The 24,176-nt window shown below is 38.3% G+C and overlaps 1 protein-coding gene across 10 annotated transcripts in view; it reads left to right on the top strand.

Annotated features, from left to right (window-relative positions):
- PLCH2 (phospholipase C eta 2) overlaps positions 1-24,176 on the top strand; it is a 121,732-nt gene that overhangs the window by 9,578 nt on the left and 87,978 nt on the right. For 6 of the 10 annotated variants that reach the window (XM_037381449.1, XM_037381429.1, XM_037381434.1 and 3 more), the window contains 5 exons: positions 3,165-3,226; positions 4,744-4,788; positions 5,343-5,449; positions 8,612-8,790; positions 10,344-10,822. In XM_037381449.1, coding sequence (XP_037237346.1) covers positions 10,714-10,822 — 109 coding nt within the window. In that variant the 5' untranslated portion in view covers positions 3,165-3,226; positions 4,744-4,788; positions 5,343-5,449; positions 8,612-8,790; positions 10,344-10,713. Of the gene's footprint in view, positions 1-3,164; positions 3,227-4,743; positions 4,789-5,342; positions 5,450-8,611; positions 8,791-10,343; positions 10,823-24,176 lie in introns of those variants that run through there. The other 4 variants (XM_037381431.1, XM_037381437.1, XM_037381432.1 and 1 more) reach the window with 3 other exon arrangements.

Genomic DNA, 24,176 nt, shown 5'->3' with positions numbered 1-24,176 from the left:
TTCCTAAGCCTCTAGCTGCTTGAAGCTAGCCTGCAGGCCTTTGGATCTCATTTGTTAGACCTCACTGATCTATCTGAGGTTGGATTTCAAGCAAGCATGAGGTAAACATTAAAATAAACACTTTAATAATTCTAGACGTGCAGTTTCTCCATATCCATGGACCTGAAAGCATTAGCTGGGTGAGGTTTTCAGATCCATTTGAGTCAGAAATACAGCATGCAACTTGAGAGATTGAATTTTGTATACCTGGTTCTGATCTGGCCCTGCTCTTTTTCATTTTTTATTTCAGCCTTGCTTGTTTCCATTTAATTAAGGAATGGCTCCTGGAGAATCTTCTGACATCTTAATAGTTGTCAGGGAGCTCTGGATTGCCTCAGAAATTAGGAGGGAAATCAGGTGGGAAGGTGAAGGAGCTTTACATGGTAACATTCCTGGGAGAATTTGAAAGTGCTGCAAAAACTATGTAGTTCCCATCCCCTCCAGGTGTTGTTTGCCAAAGGCCGTTATGCAAAAACTTGCAATACCGCTTTTTGTGTTGAATCTGATATTAAGAGGATGTCTCTTCATAGCTCTTCTTGCAGGACTAGTTACTATAAAAGAACTTAAAAGAAGCTCTTCCCTGCCTCTTCTCCCCTTCAAGATGACTCTGCCCCCCATTTATTATTCCTGTTATTCCAGATTTCCTAGTGCCCTTAGATGCTGGAACGTATTTTCTGGAAGTTTTCTCTGCCTTTAACTGAAAACATGTAATATGTGTTCTACTTTAAAAATAAAAAAAGAAGTAAGGAATGGAGCCTGAGGAAACCATGGAAGCATGCAGTAGAGGTGCCTAGAAGAAGCTATATAGCCTGCAGAGGAGAAAGTGAAAAACAGAACTTTGGGATGTGTTATGTGCTGGTATTGTCTAGTGGGATTGCTGCAAGAGCTAAGGGAATATATTCTGTTTGATTTGGTGTCAAGCGTGTGACCACATGGGATTGTACAGAGGTAGCTGGCTGTGAGTAGGGCTGGAGATAGGTTGTCAGGTGGCTGAAACTGCCCCAAAGACTTGTGTTAAAAAGTCTTTGATAAAGATTGGGTTTACCAGTTGCTGTAATGCACACTTAGAGCTGGCCTGTGGTGTGTGGATTTGGGAGGTGTGTGTGCTGTTTACACTTAGAAACCACTTGGTGCATTTGGTGCTGTATGCCTCAGATCATGAGATTGCAGTCAATTATTTTGGTTTTGGATCATCCTTCGTTAAATAACATAATAGGGTTTTTTTGTCTCCTGAGTATAAAGTGACCTATTCCACTTTTCCTTTCCCTCCTGTGAGTTTAGACAGATTTGGAATGAGATGAGGTTATTGAAGTAATGTTATTTATTGACTAACAAAGTCCTAAGTCCACAGTAAAGTGGTGAAGGAAGTGGAGCTGCACTTTGATATTTACTGTATTAGGCCCTAAAGACTTGCTACCTTGTAGCAAGTCCACTAGTTAGTGTTTGTGTATGTCACTGCCCTCTGTTTGACAAAATCAGAATGGGTTGAGTGGTTCCCAGACCCTTTCCTGCTAATGGAGAAGGAGATTCATTAAAGAAATCAGTTTGGATGTTTGGGAAAAAAAAACCAACACATGGCCTTCTCTAAGTTGCCAAGTGTGTTTTTCTTGTTTGCAGTATATACATGTAGCCGCCACTTCCACCAACTCTCTTTCTGTCTTACAGTAGGGTGAAGAAAGATGCACTTGAAAAGCGCCTGTGCTTTTGATTCTGTTTAGGTTCCTTACTCTGTGGTAAACTAAAATGTTGCCAGCTTTGCAGATCCTGATGAAAACCTTTGCCCAGCCTTAGGTGCAAGATGATGAGTTACTGAGGTTTGAAAAACATCTGAAGGATGATCTTTTTAGACAATGGCATTAGAAGAGTGCACACAAAGTATTTTTATCACCAACTCATTTCTAGGAGTATTTGTTGTAAATTAAATGTGAATTGCAAACCAAGAGAATTCAATGCTCCCCCAGCTCAACTGTTTCTTAGAGAAGGCACTTAAATGTAGATCAGTTATTAATCTTAATAAAAAGCAGCATGTAACCCGAAAGACAGTGCAAATAGATTAGATTTGAGATGTTCAAAGGAGCATGTACGCTGCTTTAAATTGCAGAGGAACTTGGGCATCTACACTTATTTAAATCTATGGTGTGAAATTTTTGAAGCAATCCAAGTTGTAAGAGAACTGGAGAGGATCCTCTTGTAATGGATTTTGAAACCCTACAATTCTTCTGAAGTCTGTCATTCTCTTTTGTGCTTGGAATTGGTATTGCACCCTCTGCTCATCACCTTTCTCCTTGTCATTGAAGGTCATTACGTTATTTCTGTGTCCTTCTATTATCTGTTTTGAAGTCTGTCATGACTGGCTTCTACTTTGTGTAAAGCTTTCAAGATAGTCAAATGTTTGGAAGTGGTGTAGATTTGTGGAGTATTTGCACAATGTTATAAAGAGGGAGCTATGCTGTAGTTAAAGACAATAGTCTTGACTTCCATTTACAGAAAGCAAGTATTAGATTGTGCTATTTTTGCAGTTTTCATTGAATGGGCTTGTGTAATTTTCTCCCAAAGCTGCATGTAATTAGCTCTGTTTTCTTAGTGTGTGTGCATGTGCTTGATATTCTCCAGTGGTAAGATGCCTGCTTATTGGCTTTCAGTTGTCAAACACAGGCAAAGCTTTATCCCTCTCCAGTTATCCAGAGTAGGTTAGAGAAGTGAAATCAGAATACAGATCAAAGATGCTGTATTACATACATGCCTTCCCTCGCTGGGAATTTTGGCCGTGTTATATTGGAAAAATGTAGTCATCAGTGTGGTTAAACCTGTGCTCTGGATCTATTCTGTGCATCTGAAAGGTTTTAACTACCTTGATTAGCTTTTCGTATTGTTCCAATTTGAGGTTATATATATATATAAATTTCTACTATAAACATTTTGTCTTAGTAATGATAGAAGTGGTAGAAAACTACAATAAATATGTGCTGGAAAAAGGCTGATGGGGGAAAAAAACCCTTTGCTTTTAAATAGGGCAAGACCCTCATTTCACTAGCAACAATTGTTACTATTTGACCTCACCATTTAGCTAACAAGATATATTAATTTTATTTCATATTATCTCTTACTGTCCTTTTTCTTCTTAGGCTTTTGTATCTGGCCCTACTAGGCATCCTCAGGAGAAAGCTGATCATGTACCACTGACCTGGTAAAGGACTCATGTTGCCACCTCCTTTCTAACTCCCCCAGCATGTTATTCCTTAATATCTAAGAGATTGATCAGTGCAGCAATAAACTTCTGTACAGAAGTAAAGCAGCTTGATTAGAGGTCATAGGCTTTATTCTTAAAAGAAATTCCTGCCTCTTTAGATGAGGTTGAAGAAAAAAATTAAAAAAAGATGGGCTTCTAGAGAGTGACCAAGACTGCTAACATAATTGAGAGTATTAACTTTATTAATATTATAGATCTCTTGATTACAAATGGCATTGGAGGCTCTAATCAGTCTCCTCTTCAACATGACTCACAAATTCCCATATGCAGTAAAAGCGTAGCTTTTCCAGCAGTAGTCACTTCCTGTCTGTCTCCTAACAAGGAGACCTTCCTCTCCCCATTCCTTCTCCGAGACTTTTTGTTTTTCGTGGTCTATAGTACAAAACTTGTGTTTTCAAAGTACTTTTGAACCAAGCTATTGGATGAGATTTAGAGCCTTGCTTAATTAGTTCCCTTTGCTCTTCTAATAAAAATGTCTTGTTCTCCATTGCTAATAAGAAATGCAAATGTTCTTAAGAAGCAAGAGGCTGCTGTGTGCTGTGTTTCCATTGTCATTTCAGATAGGTCTGGGAACTGGCTAGTAACACATAATGATTATGAAACTGAGAGGGTTTTTGGTAACTCAGGATAAATAGGGAAGGGGATTGCAAACAAGTCTGTTCCCTATGTATAGAAATTGTTGGAAACTTCAGGATTTGTTTAGTAAAGTAAATGCTAAAGTCATATGACACAGTCAATATAAGCCTGAAATAAATTATTTGGATTTAATAATAAGTCTCCTACTTGCATAAGGAATACTCAGTTACATCATTCAGCAAAAATGCAGGGCTCTCCTGCATCTGCGGCTCTAGTTCAAGCTGTTAAGGGGCGGGTGAGGAAAAGCTGACAAATGTTAAGTGTTCCTTTTAAGTGGGATGACTGTATTCTGGGTGTAAGGTGAAGGCATCAGGCTGCCAGAAAGATATTCTGATGTCCTCTTTTCTTGACTGCCTTTTTCTCTGCTTCCTTCTTATATTTTTAACTGAACTGGTTGCCAGAGGACTCTCTATCATATGCCGGTTCTGTGCATGCTCTGTCCCTTGGGAAAAAGAATTTTATATCACACCCTAAGGTGTGGGCTTACCCCCTTGTTCCATAGTACTGAAACAGACTTCTTTCATTTTGCAGTTGCTTTGGATATGAAGTAACATGCCTGGGCGTGCAAGTTATCTCAAATGGAATTGCCCAGTGAATGGATTGCATTCTTTAAAATGAACAGCATGTCATAGTGAACCACAGCAGAGTTTAAAAGCAAATCCCAAGTCTCAGATTCGAATACTTTAAACTATTTTTTCTCTCGTTTGATAATGGTTTGATCTTTTATTCTATTTGATCTTCTATCCTATTGATCTTTTTTTCTGATCAAACTATTCAGTTTTAAGTGATGACTTAGTTTTTGTATGTTTCATCCACAGTCAGTGATTTGTTCTGGAAGGATATCCGAGCTTGTCTAAGTTCTGGTGGGTGCCACACAATACCTCTCTGAACGGGGCAGGGCAGGGGGTGGGAAAGCAGGTCTTCTGGAGTTAGGTTTTTTAATACTAGTGATGTAAAAATGGCTAAAAGATTGTTAATGCTGTACACAGCTTTGTTTGTCCATAAGTGATAACTATCCTTCCTTTAGGGCTTTAAGCCTTGCTTTCTAAGGAAATACAGCACCTCACACAATAATTCTTAGGTAGGGCTCTTAACCTGAGCAGTCAGTTTAGATCTTGTTCATGTGGTCTGAACAGATACAGTTGCTCTGTTCTGGCTGTTTTGTGACTTTTGTCAGTGAGTAGTGCTGTTCTCAGAGGCTAGAGTGTTTCCTAGGATAACACAGGTGAAATATTTTCAGAGAATGTAACTGATGTTTTTCATCATACAACCTTCACAAGAAATTTTCCAGGAAAGCCAGCTGAGTTTCTTTCCTTTAATAGGAAGTCTGGCCCCTGAATCTTGCTCTGAGATACCAGCTTGAATACTGCTGGTTTTTTTAAGGATTAATTGTGTGCCTTTTCTGTTGGCTGCCTAGGATTTTGGGGGACATTCAGCTTGCTGATTCAGGGAGAGGGGCTGGCCTACTCCCCCACACCCCTGCTACCCCAAAACAATATGGCTATGCTGAAGGAGGGGAGAAAGGTAAGTCTGAGGACCTGTAGAGAAGGTCTAAAAGGTGGGACTGAGTGTAGAAAGAACATCTTTTGCATGAAAACAAGATATTTAGAGATCAGCTGAGTCGCAACAGCTTCACTTTCAGATCAGAAAAAAAAGAGTAAAGAATGTGAATTTTACATGACTCAAGACAATAAAATCCTCAAGGAGCCATATCCTCATATAATGTAAGGTATTACAGCTCATCTGCTTTCACTGAAATGATGCCAGTATATACCAGCATGAACATCTGTGCCTATTCAGTCTTCCTCACTCATGGATGTGTTCTTTTGTGTATAGTGAGTCACAGTGATTGAACTTCCTACAACAAAGGAAATGACCTCTTAGAAAACCCCTAAAGCAAAGAGTAAGAGTGCCTGGCAAAATAACTACCAAAGAGTTCAACTTTCTGAAAAGGAAGTGGATAGATCTTGTCTCAGTGTTAGAACAGTTTCATCTGTTCTATGAGCTGTGTCTTCCTGGATTAATCTCAGGGTTAATCGTTTAATGTGCATGTACCAGAAGTGGTGCTTTGTGGCTAGTGGCTATAAAATTGTGGTTAGGAGGAGAGAAGTTGCCCAGATGACCAAAGCAGACAGATAACTCACCTGCTGTGAAGCTGTGCCAGTCATCTCTAGAAGTATCTTGTTCAGAGTATGCAATGGGTTAGCTCCAGAAATGCTCTTGCTTTTGGCTTTTTCAGTGGACAATTGATTTAACGCCCAAGATGCCTTCTAACATCTAGTTCTGGTTCTGTCCTAAAGTTCTAAAAAACCCCAAACCTTCTGGAGTCTCTTCTCATTCACTGTAAATCAGGGGCGGGTGCAGTGAAAGCAAATATACTGAACAAATGTGCATTTATCTATCTAAGTTTAGCTACTTCATTTCTTGTTTGTATTCAATCTAAATTTCTTGACTTTTGTTCACACTCAGGAAATTTTAAAGATACTTATTGAGTAGGATGGAAAAGTTAGACAAGGAAGATTGGTTACCTGGCTTTGGTTTTGGAAGGTACAGGGGTAAGCAATCAAGGCAGTATGGTATTTTAAGACTTTTCTTCAGCTATGCTGTCTCAGAATATTTTGTCTTCAGAAAAAGTTTACATAAATGAAAAGTATAAACAATATATGGGAAAAGCAGCCATAACAAATGTAATAACAGAAAGGTTTAGTCTTAAGCAAATATTGCTTATTTGGTCTGATAACAATAGCTTTACTGTTACAACATTTGTGTGTTTTCATGACATCACCACTGGATAAGGAGATGCTATTAAAGGAGTCTCTCAGCTTTTTGTGAACTTTGGCATCTCTGGTAACTCTACTAAAGCCATTAACAAAAAAGATTCCTCTTGTGTTTTCATCCATGTAAGGACTTACTAAAGACCTGGTGGGTTATAGGGTCATTAATTCTCCTGATGAATATCACACAATTTGTACTTCAAGTAATAAATTTGTCTCAGTTCCAAGAATAATTCAAGTCTGAGGGGACCTGAGAAAGTAGGTTGTTTGGTACAACCTGCTGCCCAAAGCAGGATCAACACTGAATGCAAACCAGGTTTTCCCTCTGGGTGAGGAGTCTGATTATTGGTAAATTGTTTGCACAGTTGAATACTGATTTTCAGCAGCTATATTTGCAGATATCTTCTAGTCACTGACATGTAGAAACACTTTAGTGTGTGCAATGACTGTTTCCTGGCTGTGTAGGTGTTTTCTTTGGTTTCACCTTGCTGCCATGCTGTTGCTCTGTGTGTAAAAACTAGAATAATTCCTTTGAAGTTTATATTATTTTTTTTTAACATGTTACTATTATTTCAGTTGCATGAACCCTTTTAGGGAAACTTGTACTAGGTGCTGTGTATAGGGATAACAAGACTATCTTATTCCTAACTGACTTATGTTTAAGCTGTAGGATTTTATAGGTAGGTGGAGGATACAAACAGAAAGGGAGAACCCTTAATTCATTTAAAAAAAATAAAGGTAATGGGATATGCATGATACGTTATTATTAGAAGAACCTGTACTAACTAGAAACAAAAATTACTTAAGTTTTTCTTCCATTTTCAGATGTGTCTGTTCATTCACAGTTAAAACAGGCATACTTAAATTTCAGAAGCGACTTTACCCCACAGCTTTCACACTGAAAGGCAGACACACAAAAAAAGTCGGTTTTTTTTTTTCCTTTGGCTAACTCTTCAGTATTTGCTTTGGATTCAAGATTCCTCCAAAAATTCTGTGTTTGAGAGTTGGGTGGGAGAAGAGAGGAGAGGGCAAAGCACCATGGCTAGATGGTGATATTTTCTGTTGAATGTGGTGTAAGATGTGTGTGGGGATTGGATTGGATACAGGTAAAAGGTTTCAGGGTTTCTTTTGTCCTTGATTTTTTTAAAACGGCTAGTAGAACCATGGTATCTAGAAAGATAGACTCGATATACTCAAAAGAGAATTTTGGCACTGTTAACCTTCTGTTAGAGCGGCATTTAGCAGACAGCTTATGAGACACAAGTTGTCCAGTAGCCGTAGGATGAGTTTCTCATATTGATGCCTTATATGGAATAGAGAAATTAACCCAGGGTGTGAGGTTCAGTTTGCAAACTCCATAAATGCTGGTAAGACAGCAGTTAGTGGTAACCAGGGAGCAAACCAAGGCTTGTCATGTAGACAGCTACGTCTGAAAGTAGGAGTGAGGTAAGAGATCTATCAACATGCTTTTACAGCGTGGTCATGATAGCAGGCTACAGTTGTGGATTAATACTTCCTTTTGTTAGGTGTTTCTTACACATACCAACTTTTTGCTACAACTCACTGTATCTGCCCCCAAATTCTGTTGGTAGGTAACTCAGGTGTGCTGCCACTGAGTCTAGTGTCTACTGTGTTTGACACCTGCTTGCTTCAAGTGCCTTGTTCCTACTCCTCCTTGACATGCATGGTATTAGTTCAGCAGGCTGCTATGCCATTTACGTTATACTCGTGGTAGAATATTGAAGATGTAGTAGCAGTCATAATGTCTTTTTACCAGATCAATAAAAGCTGAAAGAAACAACTTTAGTTTTACCGGAATGTCCCCAAATGAACTGCAGCAAGAGGTGCAGCTCCAGTATTAAAGCAGTGTGTCTTGCCAAGAAAGAGTTATGAATGCTTACCTTTTTTCTAGTGTCACGGAAGACACACCGTACGTGTAAGAGCAAGTAATCCTATAAGCTGAAGAGTTGTGGCTGGACTTCAAAAAGTGTCAGAATCACACATGTGCCTCAGTAGAGGGTCTTGTGAAAAGTATATCCAGGATAGACAAGCTTAATTGAGCCTTGGCAAGTCAGCTCTCTCTCTCTCTGTGTAAGTATATTTTTCGTATTAATTCAAGGATTAACTTAAAGGAAAAATCATTTATTTTGGGATGTACAAAATGAATATGTGGGAATGTATTAATTGTTTTTGTTCAGTCTAAAGCAGAATGTTTGCTCTGTTTTCTTTTAGCTAATTATGTATATGTCAGACAATGATGAAAGGATACAGTTAGAGACAGATGACAGCACATACAAGGGTGTATATTTGGTGGGGGGAGGGCAGGCCACGAAGTATCTTTAATAGCCTTTTACCTCCCTTGCCTTTCAATCCAGTCAGTTTGTGAAATCTGCCCTAAGTTTACAGTTTTGGTGACCCTAGCTGTGCTTTGTAATGAACATATTCTTCACCAAATTAATTTTGCTCATGATACACTCAAAATTATTTCAGAGCCACAGGTTACAATTTGAGATATTTCCTGTTTAAATCTGGAGACAAGTGATTTTAGTGATACTGAATTTCTACAGGATTAATATTGCTAAGCACTGCTCTCCCATATATGAAATTGCTATGCATTTGGCTCCACATGTGGGTATTGCTTCATTGACTGAAATGCTCCGTCTCAACACAGGAGATTTTGACTAGATAGAAATGGAGAAGGTGGGGCTTGGTAAAAAGATAGTCATAGAGAGGAAATGACTTCCCAAAGAAGCTGAATGAGGGACCAAAACCAAGACAGAGAGAATTCAGACTGAGAGATGCTGTAAAGGGAACATCTCAGTAACTTTTTGCTACTGATGTCTTGCAAACCCACCAGTTCTACTCACTGTCAATTAATAGTGATGCCTCATTGCCCTCTCTCTTTTAAAATAATGTCAAACTGGATCTGTGCTTTCACAACAAAACATGTTAGGGCAATGTTTCAGAGCTCAACTTGTAATTACAAACTGAAGGAGACTCCCATAGATTCAAACAGTTACCAGCACAAGGTAGGATCCCAGGTTTCTGTCTTGTATGATTGCTGTTTTGGAGTGAGCCTTCAACTTTCATTCTCAGAGGAAGGTCTCCATATGAAAGCTTTGAAAAGGTGAGCCTTCTGTGTCCAGTGGGCAGGAGGTAAGTAAGAAAAGGCAGGGTCAATGCCAGCCATCAGTGAAGAGATACAGCATGAAGACAGTTGACAGCATGTAAGAGAAGAAAAGAACTTTAAAGGGTAAGAGACAGAACTGAATGAACAAGCCAATGTCACCACAGATAGTTCCCAAAGGACAGCTTTGAGAACCATAGCCGATACATTCACTTATGTGTATCTATCTCTGTGTGTGTGTGTGTATATACACACATATATAAAATTAAAAAGAATTAAATCTAAGCATGAGTTGTTTGGTTCCTGGAGAAGTTGCTGCTGGCAAGAGCACAGTTTTCTGTGATTATAGAAAATACTGGGGTGAGGGAAGGGTTGGGACCTTCTGTTATGCCAGGAGCTATCTGGGTAAAAGAATCTGCTGAGGTCAGCCCATTTGTTTGTAATCTAGCTATGTTCCTGTATTGTATAATAAACAGATAAAGCAACTTCCACTATTTAAAAACATTGTCTTCTCCAGGTTCGCAACATGCAAGAAACCCTGGGAAGATACACTGAATACTTGTAACTATTTTGCTCCTGGAAGGGCCATTGCATCCATGCCATCAAGACTGAGCTCAGTGGTAGTTCCTTCTCCACACTGATGCTATAAATCCTGTTCGTCAATGTGTGGAATATGTGTCAGCAGGATTAAGCCAGGACAGTCTCTTGAATGTGGAATTCCAGAGAAGGCACTCATCGTGGCTTCTGAAGCAAGCCAGCAACATCCTGAAATTCTGGGTTTTACTAAGATACTTCTATTCCTCAGCTGAATATTTCTGCAGACATCTGCTCTGAGATAGTTTGACTTGGAGCAAACACTTGTTTCTAGGCTGCTCTGAAAGCTTGAGATGGCTTTGACTTCTCCAAAACCTGTAGCAGGAGATTTGACACAAAGAAAACTCATGCTCCATGATGGAAACGGTTTCCATTTCCTCTCTGCAAACATCATCACAATAGGTAAGTGGAAGGTTACCATCCATTCATCTAGTAGGTTGGTACTGAAAATACTGTCTTTTTCTCTCAATTTATTTTTATTGTATTAAGATTTCATATGGGACTTCTAGTTTTCCTTACATTTGTTGGAGGGAATTGTGCTTGTATGTTCCCCAGTCCCTTTTTTCCTGTGTAGTTGGTATGATGACTAGAGTTTGGGTGAAGTGTATTTAAAAATAAAAAAAGCCCAACACACCACCAGCAGCCCCCAAACCCACAAAAAAACCAAAACACCACCCCACCCCCAAAGAAAGTGTCACTACTCTGGCCTGTGTTTGATCTGTTCCAGTAGTTGGTGGCATGTACAAGTCTGATGCAGACTAGGAGTTAAATTAGGTGGTATTGGAAGGCAAAAATTGTAGCAAGTCTAAATAAGATATGGAAAATTGCCTTATACGCTAAGGATATCTCTGAATCAATCTTTCTTATGGCCTTGCTTGTATGCAGTCTGTGACATTTGAGTCATGGGAAGGGACCTTTCTGAGTAGAATCGCTGAAATTTTCTCATCACATATTTTTAGATTGGAGGCTTTGCACGCCGAGCTTTACCTTTGCAGCCTTAGGAAGGTTTAAACTGCTTTTGTTAGTTAGCTGTGGTGTGTTCACCTACTGGTAGCAAACCCTCTAATGTGCAGGAAGAGATGATTAAAACATAGCCTGGTTTTGGCTGTTTTAAACTGACACCTAGACTAACCCCCTGACCCCAATCTCTTTACTCCATTAGTTCCTTAGTGATTTTAATGGAGGGTGAAATTTATGTATGTGTTTTATAAATTATTTTGCATGAAAGAACTACTTGTTCTTTTCAGTGTTCATTAAGTACAGTAAAATTGCAACTGTTTTGCTGCATGATAACATAGGATTATGACTCTTGCCACTGTTTTCCAAGACATGCTGGACAGCATAGTATCTTCATGTAACTGGTGACATTCATACTTGAATAAATGACTGGTGTGTTCTGGAGATGTGCTTAAATAGATGGGGAAACTGACTTCTACTCCCCAGTTAAGGAAAAATATAAAGTGTACCCTCACCTAATGTGCTGATTAGAATCTTGATGTGTTGCCTTGTGTGGTTATAAATAAAAATGGTATAGTCAAATAATTGGGACATGGCAAAATTTATAGGTAGATCGGAAGAATGATATAAGAGTACTCTTTATTTACCAGACCTTCAGACAGTGCAAGTTTGCATCAGTAACAAACTGGCTCTGAATCATTGTCTGGCTTGTGCCTTGAATGGTTTATGCACATTTCCCATAAAAGACCTGTGATCCCTTCTGGTCTTCAACAGAATCTCTCATGGCTGGGAATGTTTCAGTTGTTGGTTTGCTAAATATATGAATTTTAAAATGTCTTTCAAAGATCTTTCAAAGCCTATTTGGAGATACACGCCTATCTGCTTTTGAAACCACAGATGATGTGCCTATCATCCATGATTTGTTAACAAAGAATCGTAACATTGGTGCCTTTACAGAAACCAAGAGATGCAGCTGTGTTCCTGGCTGCGTGTCTTGCGTTGTATCTGAGAGAATGTAAGGTCTGTGTGTTCAACAAGTAAAGTATTTCCAACATAAGGAGGTTTTTCACATATAAAACCAAGCAGCTGTACGCAGAAACTGCACTCCTGCTTCTAGATTCTCATGTTGAAATGCAGTGGGAACCCAGACTGCTTATTCTTAGCCCTTCTTGGCCCCAACAGATAATGGGTATCTGGTTTAGTCTGAAAATTAAGCTGATGAAAATTAACACTTTTCTGAAAGAATGCAAACCTGCCTGTTTTAAAATTTGACTGTTGCATTTTTAGCTGCCTCCCGATGCTGGTTAGCAGAGATGTTTTTTCTGAGTGATGAATTAATTAGCTGGAATATCTTCAGTGGATAGTATTTCGGTGGCTTGTAGCTCCCTTTGGCAATGTAAACTGGAAACAATGCATGAAAAAGTGAAGCTGACAAGACATGCAAACACAGATGAGAGAGAGAGAAAAGGAATAGTAGTCTCAAAGTCTTGGTGGTTTAAGAGGGAAACACTGGAATTTAAAAGGAATGTGTATCACTTCTTTGCCGGATAGTTAAGACAGAAGATGGCCAATAAGAACTTGCTTCTGAATGTAGGTAGAAATAATATCTGGCATTTATTAAATAAAAGCAATCATATCTCAATTAAGCCTCATTTTTAGGATTTAATCTAGGAACTAGTAGAGGTCAGGATTATATCTTGCAGGAGGAAAGAGATAGGTATTTTCAGATAAGGCATTGCAAGTTTTATTTCCATAGATCTCTGAAGCATTTGTGCTGGTCATTGATCCTAAAATAGGAAAGTTTTTAGACTGAAATAGTGTTCTTAAGAACTGTGGATTTGAGAGGAAGGAGGATTGTAAGAGAAAGGACAATTGATAAGAATTACAGAATTTGGCATAGGTAGCTTTGCTATAGCAAATGTTTGTGTCTGCTCAATTTCTCTGAAGAAGGCAGTGAGGTATGCTGAACACTTTTGTGAGACACAAGATTATTTTTCTTGTCAAAGCACTTCATACTAAAGAAACAAATGGTAGCCCTGTACCCTGAGCATTACGAGTTTTGTGGGTGATTCTAGTGCAATTGCCTATCAACTGGGGGGTTTTTTGGCTTTCAACCAGGGTCCTTTATTCAGCAGCACCAAGTGCTCCTAAATATTTTTTTCTTTAATCTTGACCAAATATATTCCAGCGGGAATGCTAAATGCTGGGAAAACTGGGAGGAATCATTGCAGTAGAATGCAGCTACAAAGGCCATAAGGGCAGCAAGGAAAACCCAACATCTTTCTCAAAGCAAAATATTTTGGGCCACAAGTGTAAAAATTTTAAGTGAGTATCATAGGATGAGACTGTCAAAACTGATTGCAGCTTTTTTCCTTCATTTTTTCAACTGCTGCTGGAAAATCTTTCTTGAAGTTGATAAGATTGGGATTTATACTGCCTCAGGTTATGGCTCTGTGCCATGAAGTTGTCTGAATTGAGCAGAAAGATACCAAGCTCAAAGAATAACTATTGTTAGCTGTTGCGCTTTTTTGAGTGTTGACAACTTCTGCAGAGGAAAATGAGCTCTTTTCTTAGGAAGCTCTGGAGATTACAGAAGTGATTTTTCACATCAGGTGTTGACTGGAGATTGGGTAGGAGGAAGGGAATTGTGTAACTGATGTCTGTGGCAGATGAGAGATCTGAAGGAGGAGGAGTTGATTTATTGCATTTAAAATAAAAAAAAGTTGATTTAACCCAAGTAGACAAGGCTAAAAGTTTTGGCTTGGCTCTCACAGGAACTAATTTCATCATTTTGACCAAATTTCCAGCAACCGTGAGATCAACTTATCTTCTGCTGGCTTACAATTTGGGCTGAAATGTATATATTTTTTTTTACTAGCATTAATAGGGCTGAATATATTTGTGTTGTCGTTGTATTAAAAATAAGTTTGTCAGTGAAAATATAATCCATAATTAACTGTCATTACACTAGTTCTGACCTTTATCTTACATATTTAGTGATACCAATTTTTTCCTAGTAGAAGTAGCCATCATGTTTGATCATAGTCTAAATGTGCTTCTTTGGTTCGCTGTATGCAGTAAGTACTTAAATATTCTATATTTATTCTTAAATTTATGCAAGTAAGTGGAGCTTCTGTTAACAAATTATTCCAATGACTATATTTTTTTCAATAACCATAAAGTATATTCTTGATTGAAAGGTAGTCTAAAGGAAATGGACAGTTTTTTAACGTCCTGCAAACAGTAACTAAGTTTTACTATGGTGCATGTGTTAAATGCATATACATTTTTTTCAGCAGCATTGTAGGGTTTTTTTTGCTTTTGATTCTTTTAAAAGTCTGTTGAGCCTCTGTTAGTGTCTTGTTTGTGTTGTTGCAGCATAGGCAAATGCCCAAAGCAGTTGGCTAAATGAAGCTTCCGTTCAGTGTCATGATCACTAGCAATGGAATGAAGCATCTGCTGAAGTACTTTGCTAAACTGAGACCTTTCCTAAGAGATACTATTCTTAGCTGACAAATCTTTTGAATACTGAAGGCCCATACTAGGATCTTTAGCATTCCACAGTCTTCTCTTGCCTTTGCACATCCCTGGAGCCCTTCTGTCCTGAAGTCTGCAAGCTGGTTGATTCATATCTTGTGGGACCTCATCATGTGAAGATGTGCTTGCTCATATGCTCTGGGGAAGGTTGCCCCAATACTACTATTATAGTGTGTTAATAATAAAAGAGAAATATTTACAAAAATTGTTTCCTGCCTCTCATCTGTGTCACAGCAATAATGATAATTATTTTTCCTAGTACTGTCTCATAAATTGGTTTGCAAGGGGCTTGAAAAAGAGAAGTGCAGAAATTTAGAGGTGAAATAGGTGTATTCCATCATTTGTGTGTTTTCCGGCACTACAGAAGTAAGATGATATGTTCCAGTTATTGCTATATCATATAAACTGACTCTTAAGGATCTACTTTTTATTTGTAGGATGAATTGTAATTTGATGCCTCCTGAATAAGAATTGTCCATTATATATGTCTATACATAAAGCTTTATCAGTGTGCGAACGTAGGACAGAGTGCAAAGAGACAGCAGGAATAGCTGGAGGGAGAGAAAGTCTTCATTGTGCCTGTGCAGCACTTCCAGCATTCCAATGTAAGTGGGTCTGAACCTAAACAAAAGCTGGTCTGCAGCTCAGGAATCCCTTTGCAGACTTTTTCTGAACACCCACTTGAGTTTGTTCTTAACTCCCTAATTAACTCTTTATATGACTCAGTATAAATGCTCTGCAGTGCAGTGACAGCTCTTACCTTATTTGTATTGTAATAAATGCTAAGCGAACTACAGAATTGATCATAATACTGTCGAGCTGTTGTCTTGGGTAGCCTATGCTTTACAATTTGACATTTCAGCTTTATCAAGCCTATGCTGTCAAATGTAACCCTTCAGCTTTTTTATTTGGGTGAATATATCTGCAATAAAACTTAGGAAAGGATGGAGCGAGAGTCTTAAATCACTAGTTGGAATAAATCCATACAGCTAAATAAGTGTTCCTCAATTGATTGTTTGGCCTCATAGTATCATAGCTACCTACAATCTACTTCTCTACCATACTTACTAATCTTAGATGGCTTGAAATTCTTAGCACTCTTCTGCAGTTTTCTGATTTGTTTCATCAGTTGAGACAGTTTTCAAAACTTGTTGCTTTTTTTGGAATAAAATCTCCACTTTTCTGAGTAGGCTGTATCTGGATGAGGAGTAAGATTGCTATGTAAAAAGGAAATCTGAGTGGAATGCAATTAACTGCTACATAATTTTGCTTTATAATGTGATTAAACATTATTATGGCAGCATTGGGAAGGTCCAAAATCAAGGAAGTATATGGCAAATTCAGTAATTCTCTATTTTCCAAATACGTTCTGGCATGTCTAGACTCACTTTTCCCTCATAATCTGATGAAAGTGTGTTGTGCACAGACATGCAAAATCCTGTTTGCTTAGATATATAGTACATCAGATTAGCCTGGAGAAGTACTTAGATGGCTTTCAGCATGTGGCTCTAACTTGCTGCCTGTCTACATGAGCAGTGCTTCTGTCATGGCAGAGGGGTTGGACTAGGTGATCTTTAAAGGTCCCTTCCAACCCAAACCATTCTATGATACAAATGTAGCTGAAAAGCAGACACACAAGTGATATTATGAGTTGGAAAGTCACTTGGATTAAAGCTAGATTTCTGTGAAACTGCCTGTCAGTTAAAAATAAAATGTGAAACGATGTTGTGGTTCTACTAGTTCTGCATGTATTAGTGAGTGAATGAAGAATGGATACTGGTTTGTTTTTGTTGATGCAGTCTGAAAAGACACACTGTTTATCCCAAGGTTTAAACTTAAACATGTAATTCTCCTTGATTTGGATACTACAAAATTCTGGCACCAAATCCTGAACTTTTTTTGTTTAGTCTCAACTTACAGAATTATGTTTTCAACGCCTTTTCTCCTTCCTGAATGGAGAGTAAGGCTATAGTGTAAGGAATGTTGCAAACTGCTGTTTGTCCTCCTCCTGGCTGCAGAGGCAGAAATGAAGGAGTGAGGCTTGCAGAATGCACCATTGTTCCCTTTGTTGGCAATGTCAGCTTATGGTAAAGTGTTCATGAGTCCACCGACTGTTGTAATAAAGCATGAATCTAAGGCTATGATATTGGACAACTCAGTAGAATCTAGTTTTGATTCTGTTACTCACTTGTTTGATTGTTTTTGTAACTTTGCTTTGTCCTGTTGTTTCTTATTTTGATTATAAATGGGAACTGCTATTCCTGCACAACAGACACTTCCCAGTCATGCTTGAGTCCTTTTTTTGGGGGTTGTTTTGGGTTTTTTTGGTTGGTTTTTTTTTGTTACCCCTGCTGAAATACAAATAACAATGATGTTCAACCTAAACAAATCAGAAATGAAATAACTATGGTAAGATCTTCTGGAGAGGGACACTTGTGGGTGCTAATATTAGCTGCTTGGGAACTTCCTGCAAAATGCAATTTGTAGATCCCAAAAGAGTCTGAACCCCAGAAGGTTTGTGTAGCTAGAATACTCGGTTAGGTGAGAGTAAGTTTGGTATGTTATTTATTCTCTTTCCTGCCAAAAAAAAACCCCATACAAAACCCAAACCACCCCAGGTCGACATACAGAATTTTTTAAAAATTAGATTTAAATTTTGTTGTATTAAAAAAAAAGGCATGTCTTTTATGATGAAGGGCTGTTTAATAAGTGAAGCATCTGTTGTATAAGGTAAATGTTCTTTTAGCACACTTGTTATGTATTCTAGGTACCAGCTGGTTCCATTTAGGGATGCTTAATCTAAATCTGCTGGAGACTGGCATGCTAAAATTGGGAGGGAAAAGGTGCAATTACTTTTGTTAGGTTAACATTTTAAAATATTTGAGAAAAACATAGAGTAGGACTATGAGAATTGTTGATTGAACTGTGTCTGAATTGTATTATTCAATATATATATATTCAATATATAACAACTGAATTGTTGTCTGAACTGTATACAAGGATGTTCGTCAGCAGTTTCCAGATTCTGCTGTTTGATTTTTTCAGTTATCCAGGATGAGCTGAATCCTTGGTCTGTGCCTCCCAAGATTCAAATGGAGGGCAGTAAGAGAGTATCTGTGTAGCAGTCAGCTGTATGTGCCTGCTCCAGCTGATTAGACATTTCCTAGTCTGGGTAGAGAATTCCCCTGCGGTCCCTCGCAGACTGCTCTGTGTGTGTGTGACTTCTGTAATTGCTATCTGACATCTCTGTTTCTGTGCCTTGGTTGTAAGATGGTGATTTCTTTAGAAGTAAATTTGTGTGTATTTTAGGGGCAGAATTTCTCCTAGAATATTTTTTTTTTTTTTTTTTAAAAAAGAGGTTGTAAATAGAGGGCTCGAAAGTGTTCCTGCCTGTACTTTATTGGATGGATTTCTATGGAGGCTTCTGGGTGACTAACAAATTAATAGTATTAACTTAATTTGCAGAAGAGGTGTGAACATTTAGACATTCGTGTTAGACTGCAACTAGTTGTATGGTGCAACTGATATGCATAGCTGCAACTCTGAAGTTTAGCATTCTGTCTGAACCTTGGTACCTGAGAGCTGGAACAGTAGAGCTAAATAGATTGAGATGTATTTCTACGTTATTGCTTGAGCCCATTTCAGCCTAGAATTTCTCTGAATTTAGGCTTAGTTTACTGCTTCCTAATGCAGACTCAGAAGGTGACTGGCAATCTCTAGCCAGACTTTCAAGTGTTTAAAACAAGATTTGATTTATTTGCAGACATATTACATGCAAATAAGCACCCAAATATTTAGGTGGTGAATTGCCTGAAAGATTAGGAACTAATGTATTTCATCTCAGGTGATCTGGAGTAGATGTGAGGGCTGATGAAACAGTGAAACTGATTCAGTTTCTGAAAAAGGCAGTTTACTGTTGTCCATGCTCATGTAGCATTCTTTAATACTGAAAAACTTTTTGAAAGAATTCAGTCTTAGCAGTTTTATCTCCATTAGGAGATAACAAAATTGTAAGAAATTGTGCCATTTCGGTAATGTAGTATGCATTGTAAGGGACAAAGTATCATAAATTACTTGATGACAAGAGCAACTTCTGTTCCTCAGGTTAGTTTGCAATCCAGGTGGCCATATTTGACTGTAATTTAACAGCAGAGGGCAGCGGTGTTCTTAATTTTATCCATACGTGAGTTACACTACATACATGCATGTTCCTTACACACTTGTGATGTAGGGCAGAGATTTACGAACCATATGATGGAAGATACCAGGAAGACATTCGGTTCCTTATGCAGTCCCTGCTTTGCACCTGCCTCTCCACTAGAAAAGGGCTCTGCAGGAGGCTCAGGCTTGAGTCCAGCCTGAACCCCTCCAGCCCAGGTTACAGGGCCTCAAAGGGTTTGTTTCCAGCTGTAAAAGGCAGCTCAACAGAAACTTGAACAGTCATTTTTGTGATGGCTCATTACAATTTCTCTTGCAGATTATTTCAGTAATCACTTCAAATAAAAAAAAGTGAGAGAAGACCCTAGAACTTACTATTTGCTGAAGTGTACCTCCCCAAAAATTAAATTTATAAAATCATTTGAAGTTTGAGTAAGATACAGATGATAACATATAAAGACAGTGCTTAGTTACACTGTCACTTTTTGCAACTAGTGATTCCATGTAAGCATTCCTAGTATTTCCATGTAATCATTGGATTAAAAAAAAAAAATCTTGCAGCTATACACACAATTCTTACTTTGCGGCTGATTAAGAAATGTTAATCTGAGGATTTACAACAAAATTTTTGTAAGTGCTTGGTGTGGTTTTGTACATCATAGTAGCTGACTTTTATACTCATTGTATTAACAATTGTCATTATTAAAGGGCTTGAACTGATGCTGAAGTGCACATGAGAAGGATGCACAGGAGAAGATTAAGATGCCTGAATAAAACATGACTGAGCAATCAAATCGCTGGGAAACCAGCATGAGAAAACACACTGAGGGGGGAAGTAATAGTTGAAATTAGTGAAAGCATTAGGAAAATTGAACTAAATGGAAAGTCTGGATTGATTGTAATTCACTTGGGTTTAGGTTTCTTTGTTTTGAGATAATCAAATATATGTAAAGCAGCTAATTTATATTTCAGATAATTTGTTTAAAAATATCTGAAACATTAGGGTCCAATAGGGTTCAAAAGTACTCCAGAGTACTGCAGTGAATTAAAATCTTTCCTGAGGCTGCGAACATTCATGATGAACTCGTGAAAGCTCTTCTGACTAAGCACTTCAAGATTGCAGTAGAATAAATTGGAAATGTTTCAGTCTAGTTTAATGATCTTGATCTGTGCTCTCGTGATACAAAAGCAACATAAATGTCTAAACCTTCTAGCTTGTGTTAAAGACTAATGCAAGCACTCCACAACCTGGACTCTTTCTCAGCTGTTACTGGCTGTACAATACCATCGTTCTGTAGGATAAATGATGATACAAGGCACAGCTCAATAGCAAGTCTGGACCAAGCAGTGTGTGAGGATCTTGCATTTCATTCTGACTTTGCTGACCATTGGTATCTTGTCTTTCAGCTGATGTGGTTCATCTATTGCTTTTTCTTGTCTGAGGAATGTATATTTGTTTTCTTAAGGATATTCGTTTGGATCAAATAAGCTTTTTAAGCCTTGCCATTTAGCCCAAATAGACTCAACAGGCAAGGAAAAACTATCAAGCTTCCTTGGTTTTGTTTGGTCGGCAGTTTTTGTTTGGTGTTTTTTTTAGTTCAGTGTATTGTAATGTAGTTCTTGGAGGCTGTGCCAAGATGCCTAAAGGTGTTTAGGCACAGATGTTCCACTGAAGTCTGGTGGAAGTTAGCAGCCTAAATACTATTGGAATTGACACCTGCAAGGGAGCAGAGAGGTATCCAGTTTGTTGTCTCCAATTCACACATCGTTTGACTTTGGATAGTGATTTTTGTTTAGAATCATGAAATAATAGTAACTACCTGTCTTTATCTTAGTGGAGTTTTGTTAGGATAAATGTGTGGAAGGTTGTGAAACTGTCAGAATTAGCAATGGGAACCATTAAGGTACTGAAGACAGAGGTTTAACTTGTTGGTCCTTCTCCACTGTCAATAGGAATACTGCAGTTTGGCCTCACCTTTCGTTGTGGTGTGCCATTGAAGTCACACAACTACAAAAAGAAGGGGAGAGTTATTTGGCTTGTCAATTTATATGCTAGCTCTGTCTTCTGTGGAAGTTAACTAGTGAAAACAAGATAAAAGATACTGAGTGAACTATGTTGTAGAATCTTTGGTTTTTGTGTACCGGGGGTAAAAAAAAAAAGGCAGCGTACTACACGTGTAGGGTATAGCCATGTTAGTTTTATAGCAGTAATCTGCATCTCAGATTTTTGTTTGTGTAACTTAAAATCAGCAGGCCTTCGCTTTAAAGTTTGAAAAGGAAAGTAACAAATGGCAGGTTTGATGGGTTAAAGCTTTCTAATGAGCAGACTGCCTTTTTTTGAGGAGCTAAGGATTATTATGTTACTCCAAGACAATTTAAAGTGCTCTAGAGAATCTGTGAGCAAATTATATTGCCCTTACAGAAGTAACCAGTCTTGGAGAGGAGGCTGAGCAAGACCCTCTTTAGGCTTGGACTGCAACAACCAAGTAATATGCTATCAATGTCATAATGTTGTCTGATCTGCGCTACCACTGTGATGATCTTAATGGATCTCTTTTTGTGTCACTTGTTTCTTCTACCACCTCCATCAAAATCTCCCCCCACAAGTTTTCATGCTCTTTCTGTTCTGTATCTGTTGCTGCCTGTAAAGATTTCAGAAGTATGCAGTGGGAAATAGGACACTTCAAGCAGAATAAATAATACTGTTTGCACACGTATCCCAGAGTCTAGGGCAAGAATATTGCTAATGCAATGGTCTGTCTGTGTCACTATTGCCATCTACTGGATGAATGCACAAATGCTAAACTGGCATGAGCACAAACCAGAAAGGAGAGAGGAGACTTTGGAACAAGAATTTACATTTATATCTATCTATCTTCCTTGGTTATTAAACAGTTTTTGTGAATAGTACAGTGCCAAAACCGTGATGCATAAACATGGCTCTTCTACTGTATATGACCAGTACTATGAAGGCTTCCTGTGAAAGAGAGAAATCATGGAAGACTGCACTGCACATGTGCTCATATTTACAAAGCCTCCAAACATTCACTTCATATTTCTAGAATGCAGGTTTGGAAGGTTTCATTCTGCCTCGGAACCAGTTCTGTCGGAGTACTGTTGTTTCTAGAGCTTTTGTAACTGGCATCACTTGAATGGTGGATTACCTAGGGGTGTTACCACTGTGTTCCCTCAAAACTGCTGCTAGTTGCACGTTCTTGATAGCTGTGAGTATCTGCTAGCAGGGAAGTTAAATTTCTTTATAGTTTGATTCTTAGAAACAAGTGAAATAAATAAAAACCAATGCTCACTCAGAATAATGTCATAATATTGTCGTATGTTTAGAGGTAGTCAAGTGAGTTCTGGATTGACTGAACCAGTGCCGGAACAATAATAAAAAAAAGTTTTTATAATACTGTGAGAGGAAAAATATGTTCCTTTCATTCATTTAGGTGGGCACTTAGCCTGCATGTTTGTCAAAGACATGGCAGGGGGATGGGAAATCCAGTATTCTTTAACAAAAGTTCAACTATATTGGCACTATTTGTGGGAAGTTCTTAAGATATAGCCATTAGCTGTGAATAAGTCTGTCAATCAAATCGACTCAGAAGGATGCTGTTCTTGTAAGCACTGTAACCAAAAGCTGAGTCTCTCCCTCATACATTTTCTCACAAGTAAATCACTTGTATCTGCTGATAGCTCTGGTGAACTTGATCTCCCTGAAAGTCACTGAAGGCAGTTATAGCTAAGTGGCTCTTGGCCATCGTGTCTTACAGCAGGAACTATTGCCTGGCTTTCATTTGCATTTGGAGTTTGGCATACGGCTTTTAAAATCCAAGCCATCTCCGACTGTGTGATACTCTGAAACCTGCCTGGCTTTAGATACTGCTTACCTCCCAAAACATTTAAATGTCCTTCATCTACAAGCAGTTTTCTTTTTATCTTTGTTCACATCAGAATCTTATCTGACAGTTCGATCTGAGGTTAAATAATTCATCAGAGAGGAATGCTTTGTTTCTTGAAAGAAAAATAACTTCATTTGTCTTACGAAGCAAATCATAGTGGTTTCCTGCAGTTCATTAACTATGAAGAACTTCTTTATGTGTGGCTGCTGCTATCTTCTAGGCAAATCCAGGATTCTTCAGCTGCGTCACTGGCTATATAGTACAAAAATGAGAATACTCTGCCTTTGGACTCATGAACTCAGAGATACAAACCATGAGTTCAACCTGTGTACCAATGTGAAGGGAAGCTGTTCTATTATGGACCTTCTCTTTTTGTAGAGCATTGTCAGCATAAGAGCTGTGAATGGTTTATAGAAGAGAGTGAATGAGATATTTTTTTGGCAGTATTTTAAGGTTTTGTTGATTGTTTTTCTCAGTGTGAGACAGACTCCTTAGGTGGTCGTCAGAATGAGTCCCAAGGATCATACTTTCAGCGATGACGAACAATATTGCTTCACTGAATGAGATTCAGTAGAATTAGGTAAAAAAGATCTTAATTGGTTAAAGAGATCTTTCTGAGAAAGATACCCTTCTGAGCTGGTGCGGATGCTGTTGCTGACAGAACCGAGTGTTACTTCTAATGATGAGAGAATTCTGTTAGCAAATGTATGTTCCTTTTTTTATTCCTTTTTCTCATCTAATCCCTGGAAGAGTGCCTGGATAGCATTCTCTCAGATGAGAAAGAACAGTGCCATGCAACAGCGTGGTAAGAGCCCTTGGCTTGGCCTTTCTAGTGAGGTCTTGAATGTTTGTGGTGGTTTGGGGTTTTTTGTTTGGTTTGTTTGGTTTTTTACATGTCTCAAGTAACAAATAAAGCTTCCTTTATCCTACTATGTGTGTTCCTTGGCATGTATTTTAAATACAGAAGCATTAACAGCCGCAGTCCTGTACTTCATTTTACTATACTATTTGCTATAACAAGTTCCTCACTTCCTTTGATATTGAGTGAAGTTTGGGAGATGCTTCTCTGGGAGAAAATAGCATCAAGATTCAAACAATAAGCTCACCAAGGATCTGAATATATTAGAACATGTTTTGGCATTTTACTGAGTTTTGTATGATGTGATCATGTTGATCTGCCTGTGTACCTTTTCCTTGTATTT

The sequence above is a fragment of the Falco rusticolus genome, chromosome 3, assembly GCF_015220075.1.
Source record: "Falco rusticolus isolate bFalRus1 chromosome 3, bFalRus1.pri, whole genome shotgun sequence".
Taxonomy (NCBI): Eukaryota; Metazoa; Chordata; class Aves; order Falconiformes; family Falconidae; genus Falco; species Falco rusticolus.
This window is presented reverse-complemented; position numbering and strand designations above follow the sequence as displayed.